Genomic DNA, 17306 nt, shown 5'->3' on the forward strand with positions numbered 1-17306 from the left:
TTGTCTGCGTGCTCTTGGTGGCCAGCCACTTCTGGGAAGGTTTACCATTGTTCCATGTTTTCGCTATTTGTGCATAATGGCTTTCAATGTGGTTTGCTGAGTCCCACAGTTTCAAAATGGATTCATAACCTTTTCCAGACTGAAAATTACTTTGTTTCTGATTTGGTCCTGAATTTCCTGATCATGGCAGCAGAATGTCTGGCTTTTGAGTTTGTTGAAAAACCATATCACCAGGTATATTCTTGTTTCAACGTCCACCTTTTCTGTAGCTTTCATGTTGCATTTAAATGACGTCGCAGGATGCACGGATGCATTGCTATGACGACAACCACGCATGTTAGGTAGAACCAGATTGTAGTGGAAAACTAGTCGATCTGAGTCGGATCATGGCAGTCTGTGGCAAGTTGATCCGAGTAGGTACTAATGGAAAAGGGACTTATGTGGCTATTTGGTAACTCCTAATAGTTAAAAGGCTAATGTTAATGTGAGCGCTGACCAGTTATTTAGTACTTCACCGTTGTTGAAATGGGAAATTTACTGGCCTCTGAAGCGTTAGTCAGGGGGAGGAGCTGTGTGTCTCTCCACAGTGGTACAGTGTGCAGGTGAGTATAGGCTGGAGGAGGCATAGATGGCACCGTTATTATTCACAGTTATTCACAGTTATTCACAGTTACTATAGAATTTTTTATTTTAATTTTTTTTAATTTATTAACTCAACAGACACCTGCTTTTTCAGGTAGATGAGAGATGAGGGTCACCTAGAAGGATGTATGGGTGTTATTGACAGTAAAACAAAAGGCCTAGGTGGCAGCTAGAGACCTAAGTGGGAGCAAAATATTAACTATCTGACACCTTTGGTGTGTGCTGCCAGAAATGGGGGTAGTTACAGGTTCACCTGTTGAAGCTTTTCATAACTATGCAGATCGTGTGAACTGTAGGCTATTTTTTTTCCCATCATTTTGATGCAAAATGTGTGAATGTGTGTGTGTGAATGGGTGGATGACTGAATGTAGTGTAAAGCGCTTTGGGGTCCTTAGGGACTAAGTAAAGCGCTATACAAATACAGGCCATTTACCATTTTACCATTCAAAATGGACTAAACTCTGAAGTAAAAAATGCAACACCCAAAGGCAGGGGTGCCCAATCCCAGTCCTCAAGATCTACTATCCTGCAGCTTTTAGATGCATCCCTACTCCAACACAGCTGAATCAAATGGTGTGATTACCTCTTCAGCATGCCATCAAGTTTGGCAAAGGCCTGATAACAAGCCATTCAGTTGATTCAGGTGTGTCAGAAGAAGGATGCGTCTAAAAGCTGCAGGACGGTAGCTCTCGAGGACTGGGATTGGGCACCCCTGCCCTAAGGGTAAGATGTGTCCTTGATGATTTATAACAAGACAAAACATGAGCATCATGGCAACAAAAGAAAACAGTTTTATTTCAAGTTGCTCGTTTTCCTTTAATTAGGATTTTGTCTTTTTTTTTTTTTTTTTAAAGTTAAAATCTATAAAATCTAATTATTCACCCACCTGTAGAGTTTTCTTTTTCTTTGTAAACTGAACCTTTTTTGTGATCAACTGACTATTTAAGATGGTTTTTTTTTTTTTTAATCATTCTTGATTGGCATGCTATATTTTTTTCACAGTAGCATGCAAGTGTATCTCTACAGGCTTTGTTTTCTGCAGACAGGAGTAAAAGTGGTGATGTATTGTACCACAATGTCCCTAAATCAAATAAAACACTAGGCAAATTATCAGATAATTCTGATCTGTAGTATCATTTGTCTTTAGCAGTTGCCCTCATTTATCTTTGAGAACTATACCACATTTTAATCCCCTTGGAATTGGTTTTATATATATACCCACTTGGACCTTAAACACCTTTGTATGAAGTCCCTGTCCTGAGGAGTATGTCATTTAATGGCTCAGGTCTGAAACTACTATCACTTAGAATCAGAGTTTAGTTAATGTAAACTTTGTGCACTCGACCACCCTCCTCTTAATCTTTGGTTTTTCATTATAGGAAGGAATGAGTGAGGTGGTGGGAGACGTGATATCCTGGCAGCCAGAGCTAACAATCTGTCTGTCTAGCAATCTAATGTTTGCTAAACTAAAGAGGGTAAAGAGAGGTACCTCTGCTATGTTTGCTGTAGTGCTGTACTCCTCTTGCCTCCGTCTCTTTCTGCTGTTTAAATACAAAAAAATTATGTTTTGCTTCATGCATATTCACCAGCAAAAGTTCTTTTTTTCTCCAGGTTTCAGTAAAACATCTGTGGTTTCTATTTCATGCACCCTTTATACCTCCCTTTCCCCTTCAGAGCAAAGACATAACACCCCACAGCCCCCTAACTAGCAGTGGACCTTTTAGTAATCACTAACTGAGAATAGTTCAGTGATTGCCAGCTGAAGATAACTGCGAGGTGAGGTCCTGTGTGTTCAGTTGATTTGGTGTCTTATGACGTGTTTCTTTGTGTGAGATAGGTGTGTTCACATGTGAAAGCAGTTCCTAGCAGCAGCTCTCATACAGCTCCTGCTTCCCCTGTGTTGACAGGATGAGTATTACTGTTTGTACCTGTAGTTTGTGACTTGATCAGATATCATTCAAGAAGACTTGTTCCTGTCTTGAGCGAGTGCTGGCATAGCTGTCATTGCAAAAGATCTCGAGTGGAATGTTTTGGATGACATGGATTTGCAGCTACTCATCTTGAACTAAGCAGTATGTTAGCTTTGTGTTTAAGAACCACGAGCTATGGAGCAGCTCTGCTTGGTTAAGCAGTGTGAGTTTCCTGTTGTGGGATATAGGCGTGTTTTTGCATGGCTGCACTCCCTAACTTAGATGGCTTGATGGATATACTGGGAATTTGATGATATCGCTGAGCTGTGTTATGAAAAGCAAACAGTGTCTTGCTGCTTGAGAGCAAAGGCATCCAGGATGGTATGTTGAATAACATAAGAAGACAAGCCTGTTAAATTTGCAGTCAGAGGTAAATAAAGTCTAAATCATTATCTTCATGGGAGATAGGCTCGTGGTGACCATAGTGATACAAGATGGAGTGTTCGCGGTCATTTGCTTCTCCAGGGGTGGCACGAACCAGCATTTGTGACATCACAATCCATTCTGCAGTCACCTGTTTCAGCCAACACACACACACACACACACACACACACACACACACACACACACAAATGTAACATTTCTCCCATAAAAGAAATGTTTGATTCATGACCTGGACAGAGCTATGATGTTTTTAAGCAATTCTTATAGTGAATGTTGATGTTGAAATCTTGCTGTTTTGAATCAAAGTCAAAAATATGAGAAGATTGTGATCAGAGAATACAATGGTTGAAACAGAGCTGGTGCCAAGGTACACTTCAGAGTCCTGCTAATGCTTCTTTTTAGGTCAGACCTTCCCAAAGTGTGGGGCCGCAGAGCCATTGCGGGGGGGGGCGCTTGGACACTGCTAGCACAGGGCGCCCACAGAAACGCAAAGCAGGAGATGAAGCATCGCTGACTATGTTTCCAAACCAACTTCATTCTAAGCCAAAGACTTGAAAATATGGTGAAGCATATCTGCCCTTTGGTTTCACCTGCACAAGTGCCGAGGTAGGTCTCCCTGCAGGATTGGTTTTCCCTGTGTCGGGAGCAGCGCTGGGCTGTTTAAATCACAGACAAACAGTATTCCACAGTTGTTTATGTTTTTAAACCCATTTTGCATAGAGAGGCATTTTTTGAAAAAAGCATTGATAGCAATGTTGATTATTACACATGGAAAAAAAACAACTACAGTAAAATAATCACACCATGACGCCTCTGTCTTTCTAAATGGAGGGACAGTAACTGTGTGTGTATGTAAGCGTGTAAAACCTGAAGACATCTCGTGTAAATGTGGCGCACAGTGTGACGTGAAAAAAGGCACATACCTTTGATGTTGCGTGACAAACTCTGTATTCCTCGTCCACACGTAACGGGGAAAAAAAGAGTTTTAGAAAATCTTAGTTTTCGATGATTCAAAACGCCGTTTACGTGTGGACGAAACAGCTGCGTTTTCAAAAATACCCGCGTAGGTGTGGACGTAGCCTAAAAGAGTTAGTAGTAGAGCAGGGCGATATGGCCAAAAATATTTATCACGATATATATTTGAAAATTTGCGATAACGATATAACTGACGATATAATTGATGCGAGACAAAAATACAACTCCACAACATTACTAGCGCAAAAAGACAACCTATCATTTATTTTCACTTAAACAAGAAGCTGGTTTTTATGTACATTAAAGCTTTGTAAAAATGTAACAGTGCAAATGCAAATTCCTTGCTGAAAGTTTAACCAAAAGGCATTTCCAGTAGAAATGGGCTGACATATCCTGAGCATAACCATGTATAATATCCACTGAAGTTAAAAAGAGGTGCTTTGCAACATTAAACTGCAGTGTGCAGTACGTATTTTTCGGACCATAAGGTGCACGGGATTATAAGGCACATTAAGCGAAACAAAGCAGTCAGATAAATCAAACTTTATTAAACTCGTTCTTCTTGCTTCCTCCACTTCTGTACCATTGTTTCATTAATGTTGAATTCTCTGGCAGCTGCTCTATTCCCATGTCGTTGCAGTATATTAGTGACTAACCTTGTATTGTGGATGGATTATCTCAGTTGTTCTCCTGACTGAAGTTTGGTCCTTTTACAGCATCCTGCCATGCGATTGCATTTGTCTCTAACCATGAGGAACCTTCACGTTAACTTTTATAAGTGGAAAAGTGTTAGTGTTCGTCCTCCAGCTTCACTGTTTATGTTATGCTAACATAGCTGTGTCGCTAACGATCACGTAGCACATAATTATATACCAGCTAGCTCAACTTCAGTAACCTTACAAACGTCACTGCTGTTTAGTTTCCTGTCTTCATTTATGTTGGAAGTGATAGCAGAGCTGTACGTTTGAATTTTTTCAGAAATCTCTCAGTCAGAACATGCAATATCATGCTTAGGTAACTAGCGAAACTAGCGAGCTAACTTCCGCTAGCTTCCTGCTAGCTTCTAACTCCGTTAAATGTAATACATTTTGTTTTCATGGATGCCTGGAAGTTAAACTTCATAGTTTCACCTGGTAAAGCAGCAATGCTGATCGTTTTATTAAAGATGAAAGAATTTAGACAGTTTTTAACTCTTAGTGATGCTGCAGTGTTCGTTAGTGCATTAGATTTATTTATTCATTTATTTTTGACAAAAAGATGGTCAATGCGTTTGACGAGCTGTGAGATATGTTGTTGCATTGTTGCAGGATCTGGAAAGGTTTTGATGTGGTCGGTCCAGGTGGATCAGTAGGACACTATAACATGCAAGTAAACTTCACAATTACTGGCCCTGCACAAAAGGGTGTTCAGCCACTGGAGAATGGCTGGTGTGTTTCTTAATCCAGATGGCATTAAGGTTTATTGTAAAACATTGTCAGGTGTTTTACAGACAGGAGTTTGGTTCATGGGACCTACCAGTATCCTTAAAGGAGATCTGTCTTTGTTATTAACTTAAAATGATATACTCAGTAAAGTTATTCATTCATGGAAGTGGGAATGAATCTGGCTTGTAACGGCACTAACCTTGCAGAAGTGATTACAAAATCAAAATTGATCAGGTTTTAGGACAAGCAGTGATGGTGAGCTCCAAGGACTATTAGTGGGCACAGCAAAGGTCAAGGACTTACTTACTTTACATTACTTACATTTTGCATTAACACACGTAATAACAAAGTAATCAAATGTATTTTTAACATTGCTCAATAGGACCCTCAGAAATAAAATTAAATTAAAATTTTAGGTAATAGAAATTGAAGTGCTAGTGGTATTTTGAACAAAACATAATGTACAAATAGGAAACTATTTGTGTCAAAATGGATCCTGTTTAAAAGAAAGAAAAAAAAAAAGTTCAAATACAGCTTCAAATTAAATCGAAAAGGTATTTACTTTCAGTCCAAAAACCCACATTTCTAAAGCTTACAGATGATTCAGTTCATGAATTCCGATTACAGTGGACATGCTCTGGAGTGAGGCTTGCTCTTATCTTTGAGATAACGTCCCCAGCTGCAGCTGATTTTCATGCTGTCATGACTTTAGTCTTTGACAGGTGCATGAGCCTCTTTTTCAGGACAAACTCATCTACACTAGTTAAACAGAACAAAACAGAAAAGACCGTTACTAATCACAATTAATTATATTAAACATAGACATTAACTACCTAACGTTAGGTTTGTTATTCAGAATAAACACTAATATTAATGTAAGAAAAAAATCAAACAAACTAGGAGACCGTGTAGCTGCTCCTACTCATTAGTTACCAAAACTGAACTGGTGTTCGCTTCATTTGAGAAGTTTCCGACAGGTAAGCTAATATCAACATTACTGTACAAACATCAATATTACTGTACAAATATTAACATAAACAGTGCGTAGTGTTTGAACGACTAACTTAACTCCCTAAAATGGACCAATTCAGAATTGAAATCACACTCTCCAGGGTGCTGGTGTTTTAAATGCTTGTGCACTGCAATTTTACTGTGTTGGAAGGAAAACTCTGCTTTTCACAGTCCGTGTTTAACTTTGTTTTCTGTGAAATGCTTTCACTTAAAAAAAAAAAAAAAAATACAAAAATCTGTTTCCATTCTCTTCTGTGCTCCTGTTTTGCCGTTCGCGTTACGTTCTTATGCTTAGTATTGGGTGCAGTATTGGCAGATGATACAAGTGACACTACCCCTATAGCTTCCTGTAGTGTATTGCAGTTACAAAAACATATTTTGCAACATAAATTTTGCCTCAGACAGTCAGAAATATTATAATTCAGATCATGCATCAGTACATTTCCATATTTTTATATCTATAAAAAGAAAGCTGACACTTGCGAGACTTTATCAAAGGTGTGAGCATCACAGCAGAGGCCTTTGTGTCAAAGTAGCTGGGGATGAAACAGAAAAACATGAAGATGGTTTTCCTGGCCTGGGATTTTATAAAAATATTCTGCAGTAGATCAAAAATGAAAGAAAACCATTAATCAACATATTAACATTACCTGATGCTGCTGAAGTGAAGCAGAGCAAAGTTACAGCAGTTTTATTACAGACACAGCTGAGCGTTTTGCAATTTTGCATAATTTTAAAAGGTTAAAATTTGATCAGTATTGAAGAGCAGAAATGAGGTTTTCTTTTCGGAAGTAAACACAAAGCTCGGACCCACCGAAACGCTTTGTGTTTACATCTTTGTGCAGAATCCGTGTAGCTGCTCTCATTTACTGTTTTAGCTGTTTGGTGGTTGTTGAAATTTTGTGAGGTTTAACCTGAGATTCTGGCTTTTCGGGCAAAATAAATTTATATTAAAAAATTGATTCAGGATTTTAATGAATCGATATCACATTAAAATCGATTCTAGCTTGGATAATCAATAAATTGATAATCAAAACCCACCTCTAGGGATGAGACAAAAAAGCATACACCCTACATTCCGGTGGGAGGAGCTATGAACAACAGTTACATGTCAATTCAACAACTCTGCACCAGTTGAAAATACTTTTTATTTGATCTCTGGAAATATTCTAATAATTCGAGAGACTGGAATTACGATTTTTCTTGAGCTGTAAGCTATGATGATTGACATTAAATATAATAATTTATGTGTAATCATGGAATATACAAAAGTTTACTTTAACCTATTTTTGTTTTTTTCCACACAAGACTGCTGTGTTAGTGCTTGTCTTGGCGTGCTTGACCTTTCTAAACATTGAATATACTGGTCTGACAGAAATCTGGTCTGGTCTGAAACACTTAAAGGGATGATGCAACATTGAGTAGGTCTATGTAGTCCTCAGAACAAGTGACTGGTGAGTCCACCCAGTCTGTTTGGGACAGTCTGAGGAAGTATGAGGAAGCTTGAGTTGGAAATGTGAGTCATCGGAACACTGAGGGCAATAACAGAACTATGTCTGGCTTTGGACTGAGGCAAATGACCTGGCTCAGACATGTGAGTCATGGCACAGACTTTTGTTATGAAAATGGACGGTCATGGACTGCAGATCACACATTTGACCACTGGTATGAGCTTTGCTTTGCCATTGTCTGAATCTGGAACTCCAAGTAGCTTTTCTGTTCCATAGCTGCAAAACAGAGCGTGGTGCTCTGTGGTTGACATATATATCCAGGACATACTGATGAGAAGTGGGCTACTGGAACAAGAGGGCACAAGCTGGCAAGAGATGATAATAAGGCGCTGTTGGAATGCTACTACGCGAGTCAACCCCAGTGGAAGGACAATCTTTGATACCCAGCATCCAGATCGACAGCAAAACAACTAGTAGCTCAGTGTAAATGGTAAATGGCCTGCATTTGTATAGCGCTTTTCTAGTCCCTAAGGACCCCAAAGCGCTTCACACTACATTCAGTCATTCACCCGTTCACACACATTCACACACTGGCGATGGCAGCTACATTGTAGCCACAGCTGCCCTGGGGCGCACTGACAGAGGCGAGGCTGCCGGACACTGGCGCCACCGGGCCCTCTGACCACCACCAGTAGGCAAACATGGGGTTAGTATCTTGCCCAAGGATATTTGGCATGCAGCCAGGAGGCAGCCTGGGATCGAACCACCGACCTTCTGATTAGTGGCTGACCTGCTCTGCCACCTGAGCTACAGCCACCCCAACATTTGCAAGAAGAAACTGCTCTCACATAGAGCTGGGCGATAGAACGATAACGATATGTATTGCGAAATAACTTTTTCTCGATAGAAAAATTAAACTATTGCGATAGACCTCACCGCTCTTGTCCTCTTAAAAAAAAAAAAAAAAAAAAAAAGAACAGCCAATCCAAATTAAGTAGCGCAGAGCCGAACCAATCACAGCCGCAGCGTCACGTCACGTGACTTGTTACGTACAGCACAAGTGCCAAGCCGCACATGTGTATTTGTTTGGGAAGCAGCCAGCCACCGTGCCGCCCGGGTAATGGAGGAAATGAGTGTGCCGACTAGAAAAATCAACCGAGCGTGACCGAAGGTTACCGAAGAGAAAACAGATGATGGTTCCAATGCCGGAGAGATTGTCGAACGGAAGAGCCATAGAAGTTCCGTAGTGTGAAGGTATTTCGGCTATTTCAAGTCTGACAAAAAACAGAGTAGCGTGCACTGTAAATTGTGCCGAAAGCAAGTCTGGAAATACAATAAACCGGTGCATGCTCAATCTCTGACTGGAAGCACTAATTCGATATTATCACCCTCACCCAATCGAGGGCATCAAACCCCAAGTGCGATGGAAGAAGGATCGTTGAGTGCGAGAGGAACTAACCTGAAAGATTGGATCATAGCTGGTTATCAGGGAAGCTGTTCCACAGTACTGGTTTGGAAAGCGCAATCCCATGGAAAAGTCAGAAGACCACAATCAGTGTATCTAAGAATCCAGTTTTGAGAGCAAGGGTGAAGAAGCTTGATAATATAAGTGGGGGCCTCTCCTCGTAAAGATATAAAAGTAAGAGTGAGGATTTTAAACTGATATCTGTACCCAACTGGAAACCAGTGGAAGGACTTCAACAAGGGAGTGATGTAAGTGAATTTATGAGTGTGGGTTAACAGCCTTGCTGTGGTATTTTGGATCACTTAAAGGTGATGTAAAGAAATCTTTGACAGATAGGAAAAGAGTGCATTACAATATCTAACAGGAGGAGATGAAGGCAGAACACATCTCCAGTTCAGCTTTGGAGACAATAGTCCTAAATTTGGCAATATTTCTTAAATGAAAAAGCAGGTGCAGGTCACAGACTTGATATGAGCATCAAAAGACAGAGATTGATCAAAAATTAAATGGCCTGTATTTGTATAGCGCTTTACTAGTCCCTAAGGACCCCAAAGCGCTTTACACATCCAGTCATCCACCCATTCACACACTGGTGATGGCAAGCTACATTGTAGCCACAGCCACCCTGGGGCGCACTGACAGAGGCGCCACCACCACCACCAGTAGGCAACGGGTGACGTGTCTTGCCCAAGGACACAACGACAGAGACTGTCCAAGCCGGGGCTCGAACCGGCAACCTTCCGATTACAAGGCAAACTCCCAACTCTTGAGCCATTATTTCCTTAAGACAGTCCATTAGAGTGGGTAATTTGTCTAGTTCACAAGGTTTAAAGGAGGTGTCTAATTGGGTATTGTCTGCTTACTGATGGTAGGAAATAATTTTGAAACTACTAATGATAAGTCCTAAAGGCAGAATATTTAATGACAACTAGAAAAAGTTGCATTTCCTGCGAAAATGCAGTGTGAATGCCGTGTAGTGGAATCTGAAAAAGCAGAAAAAGGAGAACTATCTGCTGAAAACACTGTGTAGAAGCTGAACTCTGCTGAAAAGTGCTTTATTTGAAAGATTACACTGAAGAAAGCAGGGAGAGTGCGAGGAGGGAAGATGTGCGGCAAGAGCCACAGGTCAGATTTGAGCCTGCGCCACCTGGTCTCAAGGTGGCTGCTCATCTCACTTTTGAACTTTCTGCTTAAAAGAGCTGAAGAAACAGAAAATTTTGCAGAAAAGAAGTAAAGAAACTGAAAATTCTGCTGAAAACAGACCAAGAAGCAAAGAATTCTGCTGAAAAGATGTAAAGAAGCTGAAGTTTGTGCTGAAAACAGCTGAAGAATCTAGAATTTGTGCTGAAAAGAGGTGAAAATTTTGAACTGTCTGCTGAACAGAAAATTTGCCCTGAGCAGGGTACGAACCCGGGACTTCTGGTCTCAAGGCGGCTACTCATGTCAGTGAGCTAAACTGGTTTTCCGGAAATTGAATCGAGAAGGACAAACTGACAATTCTGCTAAAATGAGCAGAAGATCGTGAGATTTGTGCTGATAAGAAGTGAGAAAGCTGAAAATTCTGTTGAAAAGAGGTGAACTTTTTGAACTTTCTGCTGAAAAGAGATGAGGAAACAGAAAATTGTGTTGAAAGAGGGGAAGACACTGAAAATTCCGCTGAAAACAGACCAAAAAGCGAAAATTCTGCTGAAAAGAGGTTTCTGCTCAAAACAGCTAAAAAGGTGCTGAAAAGGGGTGGAAAAAAAACCTGAAAATTCTGCTGAAAAGGGGTGAAGGGGTAAAATTTATGTTGAAAAAAGTTTAACTGTGAACTTAAAGAAATGTTGCCATAAGCGTGATTTGAACCCGGGCCTCCCGGTCTGAGAACGGCTGCTCATCTTACTGAGCTAAAACACGGTTCAGCCCAGCAAGCAAAACTGGTGATCACACTGATAATGTGGTCCCATTCAGCAAAATGGGCCAAAAATGGCATAAAAAGCTTAATATCAGAGGGGCAGATGGCGCAATATGGCAGCTTCTGTCAGTCTATCCCAGGGCAGCTGTGGCTACAACTGTAGGTTGCCTCCACCAGTGTGTGAATGTGAGAGTGAATGAATAGTGGAATTGTAAAGCGCTTTGAGGGCCCCGAAAAGCGCTATATAAATGCAATCCATTATTATTATTATTATTATTATTATTATTATTATTATTATTATTATTATAATATCTCAAAAAGTATAAAAGTTATGAGCACCAAAAGATATAGCTGGCATTAGCAGAAGGTTTTGTGCAGCATTTGTGTGAAGAACCACTTGTAACACACAGCATCTACATTAAATAGCGGTTGTATTATGATTTCACACAAAATCTCAGATGGAGAAGAATGTTTGGTCGCTGAAATGGGACAAATGATGAATACATACATTTGAATCCTAATTTCCCAGTGACTTCACAGACAACCAAACATGTAGCCAGGGGCCTTATGACACCCAGGTCTCATGTATTTTGTTTAATAGGTTTCTATAGACATTAGTGAAGCAAAAGTTTTGGTACTCCTAGTAACCCCTTTTTCCTTGAAACTGCTGGTTGTGTATTGATGCAAGAAAAAACACGAGCCACTCTGTATTTTTTTTGGAAGGCAGCTGGACTGATTAATGTGGCTGTGTATCTGATGGTGTTATTCATCTCTGAATTGTGGCTGGAGAACACGCTTATGGAAGAAGACATGTTTTGATTGTTTTAAATAAATAGAATATCAATATTTGCTTTTCACTAAGGAATAACAAAGGTGTGAACTAGAGGATTTGTCTAATAACATGCCCTTTTTTCTCCTCTCTGAAACTTTTACTTTCAAGCTGGATCATCTACCTCTATCTCCTGTGTCTCCTCCAGCCAGCAAGTGTCAGCGGGCCTTCTGGCTGCACACGGTATTGACAGGATGAAAAGGTTCAGGCGGCACGGTCAAGAGTCCCAGAGGGATCGGCTAAAACAGGAACTCTTCGCGTTTAATAAGGCAAGTAAATTAGACCATACCACACAGTTTGCCATCTGTAGTGATGTGGTTCAATGTGAGTGATGAGAAGAAGAAGACAAAAATCATTCAGGAGACTCTGAACTATCTGCAGTCATGATATACATTCAAGTGACCAGGTTACTAAGCAGAAACAGAAAATAAAAGTAACCAGAACAAGATCAAGTAAGCTGTTCACTTTAAATTTATATATTAGTTTCTTTTTCTCGTGATTTTTGTCTGTACACCACCATGGTCCATTTAAATCAAACAACAGAGGCGTGATTGAAGTGCAAGCACTCAGCTTTAATTCAAGGGCTTTAACAAAAATATTGACTTAACTGTTATGGAATACAACCACTTTTATACATGGTTTCCATTTTTAGTACTCTGGTGTTCAGAATGTAATTCCAAAAATTATCATTTTTCAAATACTTAAGAACCTGACTTATCTCAGCTAAGAATATATACATTTCAGACAGAATGTCAAATAATTAATATAAGTGCGGTGCCTTTTAGAATCCATACAAATGTCAAACTTTGAACTCTAACCAGCGTAGGTATCCAGCTTAAGTAACCATAGCGATGTAATTAGGTTGATCCTAACATTAACAATATTATAACCCTCTGGTTTTTCTAATCCACTAACAATAACCAAGTGACAATGAAGAAGCTTAGTGGAGAAAGCAGTGCCACCTGATTATTTCAGTGCATCTAAACCAGGGGTGTCAAACTTACTGTCTACGATACAATTACATACAACCCGCAGGATCATTTTATATGTCAGTTATTAATGTGGAAGCCGAATCTTCAGCCCTGTTGAGAATCCATGCAGGCAGTGGTGGAACTTTATTTTTGATGGGTACACCATGTGGCCAATCACATGCAAAGACAGACTGGGATCATACCATTATGTGAAAGAAGGAAGAGGGCGGACGTTCCAAAGACAGCACGTGTAGTGGTGTAGCCAGTTACATGGAGAGACAGGAGAGTCGGATTTAAATGCTAGCAGGTCATTGTGGAGGACAAAAGGTTTCAAACTTGTCCAGGCTTTAAATCGTGTGTGTGTTCTCTGTAGTGGTATGCATAAAAATAGGGCTTTTATTAAAACAGTGAAAAAAATCAAAAAACTCCTCCCTTGAAAAAGACTAAATTTACAGTTCAGTATTGAATATTACATTAAAAAACTGTATACAAAATGTCTTTGAATGGCAGAGATGCAGAAATGTCTGTAGTCATAGGTTTTACAGCTTTTACAGTTATATTTCTACTATAGAAATGTGTTTTGTTTTTTTATGACTACGTACAGTTTTAAAAAAATGGTCATATAAAAAAACTGTTAAATATGTAACTTCTTTACACTGTGGGAAAGGAGAGTTTCACTGGTCTGGGCCACTTAAGATCAAAGTGGGCTGTATGTGGCGCATAAACACTGCACTCATTTTACAGATAATTGTAATCATAATGATGACGCACTTTCTGCATAAAAGATGCTTGTGCCCTGCAGATATAACACCTATATATGTGTAGACACAGGTGTTCATTTCAGTGTTTTGCTTGTTGACTAGTAATTATCATGATACTTTTGGTCTTTTTCTGATGAAAAAAGACAATAACTATATGTAAAACCTAATGCGAAAGAAAAAATGTTTTGACAATATTATTGACAATTTTATTGACGAATAAAAACAAGATGAAGAGAGACGAGGTCCAATCAGAATGAATTGTGTTGTGTACAAAGAAGGGATGATGATCCAGTTAGAAGTTATCTTATGCAAAGTTAGACGTGCACAATTTGATCTGCCGCTGACAGACAAGGTTGGGCGAGCTCCCCGTCTCATGAAAAAACAACAAAATGTCAGAAGAGTAATCATATGGACACATTTCATGTCAAGGAAAGTCAGACACTTTGCAAACCGCGGCGCATAGAGCAACTTTCACCAGTTAAAAACACAACAAACTTTTATACTTTCTATTTTTGTCAAATGAATTGGTCTACAACAATCTTATGATATTTAATCAAATAAAACTAAATTATGACTAAAACAAAATCAAAATTTGCATCAAAATTAACACTGGAACATTTATGTATACCTTTACATGTCCAATCTGAGATGTTGCTCTCAAACACTCATTCCTCCTGGTCCTCCTGGCGTGTTTTCAAAACTAAGAATTCTAATACGACTCGCCAGCTTGGCATAAAGACATCTAGCTGCTGTGATAGTGGCTGTTTGTTGGGTGTCATTGTGACAGATTCCCATTATAGCTTGTTCTGTGGCTAAAGATTGCTTCCAGTAAACAACGACACTTAAGGCACTTTGATTTGTGTGCTCTTTCCATTGTTGTAATCTTATTTTAACTTTATCATTTCCTTCCAACATTACTGTGCTGTGTGGATGATCCTAGTAGTTATGAGTAAATGCTTTTTTTTTTTTAACCCCTCAGCCGTAGAAAGCTGGTTAGGGGTTGTCGTTACCCTGCCCGGCAAGTTGGCAGGCGGTGTGGATTGTTGTGAATGCGATAATGCAAGCAGAATTGCAACCATAGGTGTATCTACTAAAGTTAGACCAGTTTGAATCTCAGTGACTCAATGTCATGTTTTGTAAATGTGATAACTCAAAGTACTAAATGTAGCATATGTGACTCAAGTCACATAGGATTTATTTTTACCACTCCCTGCCACCAGTATTTTTACATTTTGTTTTGAGTCAAGTTCTTATTTTTTGCTCTTGCATATACAGACTGATAGCGGCCGCAGCCTGGCAGAGTACGCCAAATGTACAAACATAGTAGTTGGTCATGTCCGTGGGTTCTAGACTTAATTTTCCAGACCAGTAAAACATCCAGTAAAAGCGTGATATATTGGACTGGGGAGCCAGTGAAATAAATATAAATATAAGACACTGCTGCTGACTGTTAAACTCTGATTAAAATCATTAGCTGTGAATTCTGACATTTATTGAGATGTATGAGGGCATTTCTTAAAGCTGGTATTGTTCTGTACACTCTTGTCTCTGTCCTTGGCTCTTTTGTCAAAGTTCTTTCTCACCCTCATCTTTTCACTCTCCTCCTCAGACAGTGGAGCATGGATTCCCCCACCAGCCCAGTGCTCTGGGCTACAGTCCCTCCTTGAAGCTGCTGGCCATTGGCACTCGCTCTGGGGCTATCAAACTGTATCCATCACTCTGTTAAATGTTCAGTTTCTATGCCATATGTTAAAACAAGATCTAGAGTGTAATTAAAGTGGTGGGTGGGTTCGTTTTGAGAGAGGTCAACTTGAGTCTAATAACAGATTAAATGTCATGTTGAGGCTGTCATTTTTAGCATCTACATGGATGTTAAAATCACCCACAATAATTATTTTATCTGAGCTGAGCACTAAATCAGATAAAAAGTCTTGAGAAATCAGACAAACTCAGTGTAAGGCCCAGGTGGATGATAGATGATAACTAATAATACCAATAAGAATAATAATAATAATGTATACTTTATTGATCCCCGTGGGGAAAATCCTCTCTGCATCTAACCTACTCACTCAGTGAAGCAGTGGGCAGCCACTGGGTGCCCAGGGAGTAGTGTGTAGGGACGGTACCTTGCTCAGGGGTACCTCAGGGTACAGAGGATTTGAACCCCCGACCTTCTGATTATGGGGACCACCACTCTACCTAGAGTTATCCCTGCCCTAATAAGACTGTTATTTGAGTTTTTCAGCTGGGGTGGACAAGGCTGAGCATCAGGCTTTCAAATGAATTAAAACTCTGTCTTGGTCTTTGGTTGATTAATAAGCTGGTGTTGAAAATTGCTGCCACACCTCCTCCTCGGCCTGCTTCAAGGTTTCAGATAGAATGACTCGGGGGTGTTGATTCATTTAAGCTAACATAATCATCCTGCTGTAACCAGGTTTCTTTAAGGAAGAGTAAGTCAATTTGTTGATCAATTATTAAGTCATGTACTAACAGAGACTTGGGAGAGAGAGGCCTAATGTTTAATAATCCACATTTCACTGTTTTACTCGTGGTGCAGATGTGGATGCTGTATGTGGAGTCTCTAATTCAGTGATCTTGGCCTCCAGAGCTGCAAATAGGCTACATATAGTACAAGTAGGATTACTGCTAAAGGAGGCTAAGGAGTAACTAAACATGTGACACAACAAGCAGGAAAGTGTAGGAGGGACAGGTGAAGAGGCCATGCTGCTAGCGAGTCCTTAAAGACACAGTGAGTGAATACTGTGACTATAAATTAGCAAGTGAATACACAGAGTGTGTGCTTTGGATGAAGCATGTGAAGATTACACTATGAAATAAATAAGTTATCTATTAGTTTTTAATTAAATTGCTACACAAAAACACCACTGTGTGTTGGACCAGGAAGTGATCCTCTACTGCAGAGAGAGGGAACACCAAGTGACAGCGCCACCCAAAGGAGAGAGGAGGTCTAAGTTGTGACTTCTAAAGCAAGAAGATTTCTGGCTCTAATTCCCTGTACATAGTATCTTGGCATCCCCTCAAACACTGAGATGCCTCCCTGAAATTAGGACTTAAAGTTTTGGATTTCTCTGTGTAAAATAGACCATCTTACTAAATGTGCATTAGCTTAGCTCTTCCCAGTGTGCTAGTATGTTAGTATGATTGCAACTATGATAAATGGAGTCTGTGCTTAACCATTGTTCAGATATGGAGCTCCAGGTGTGGAGTTCATGGGGCTACATGATGAGAATGCTGCTGTCACACAGGTGCACTTCATGCCCCACCAGGTAATGTTTGATATAAATCACACAACATAGAATGCTAGCAGAATTTTGTTTTATTGAGCTTGTTAGAGCAGGGCGATATGGCCAAAAATATTTATCATGATATATATTTGAAAATTTGCGATAACGATATAACTGACGATATAATGGATGCGAGACAAAATACAACTCCACAACATTACTAGCGCAAAAAGACAACCTTCCATTTATTTTCACTTAAACAAGAAGCTGGTTTTTATGTACAT

The 17306-nt window shown here is 39.7% G+C and overlaps 1 protein-coding gene across 1 annotated transcript in view; it reads left to right on the forward strand.

Moving 5' to 3' along the window:
• The window catches only part of LOC102302007 (LLGL scribble cell polarity complex component 2), a gene marked incomplete at its 3' end in the record, with an annotated part of 30934 nt that extends 13870 nt beyond the window's left edge, over positions 1–17064 (forward strand). Inside the window, 3 exon segments of the mRNA XM_042212647.1 lie at positions 12157–12314; positions 15387–15484; positions 16983–17064. Of these exon segments, the coding sequence (XP_042068581.1) occupies positions 12240–12314; positions 15387–15484; positions 16983–17064 (255 nt within the window).
• Positions 17065–17306: the final 242 nt, after the last annotated feature.

Source organism: Haplochromis burtoni, unplaced genomic scaffold (assembly GCF_018398535.1).
Source record: "Haplochromis burtoni strain Fernald_Lab_line unplaced genomic scaffold, NCSU_Asbu1 Contig_384, whole genome shotgun sequence".
NCBI lineage: Eukaryota > Metazoa > Chordata > Actinopteri > Cichliformes > Cichlidae > Haplochromis > Haplochromis burtoni.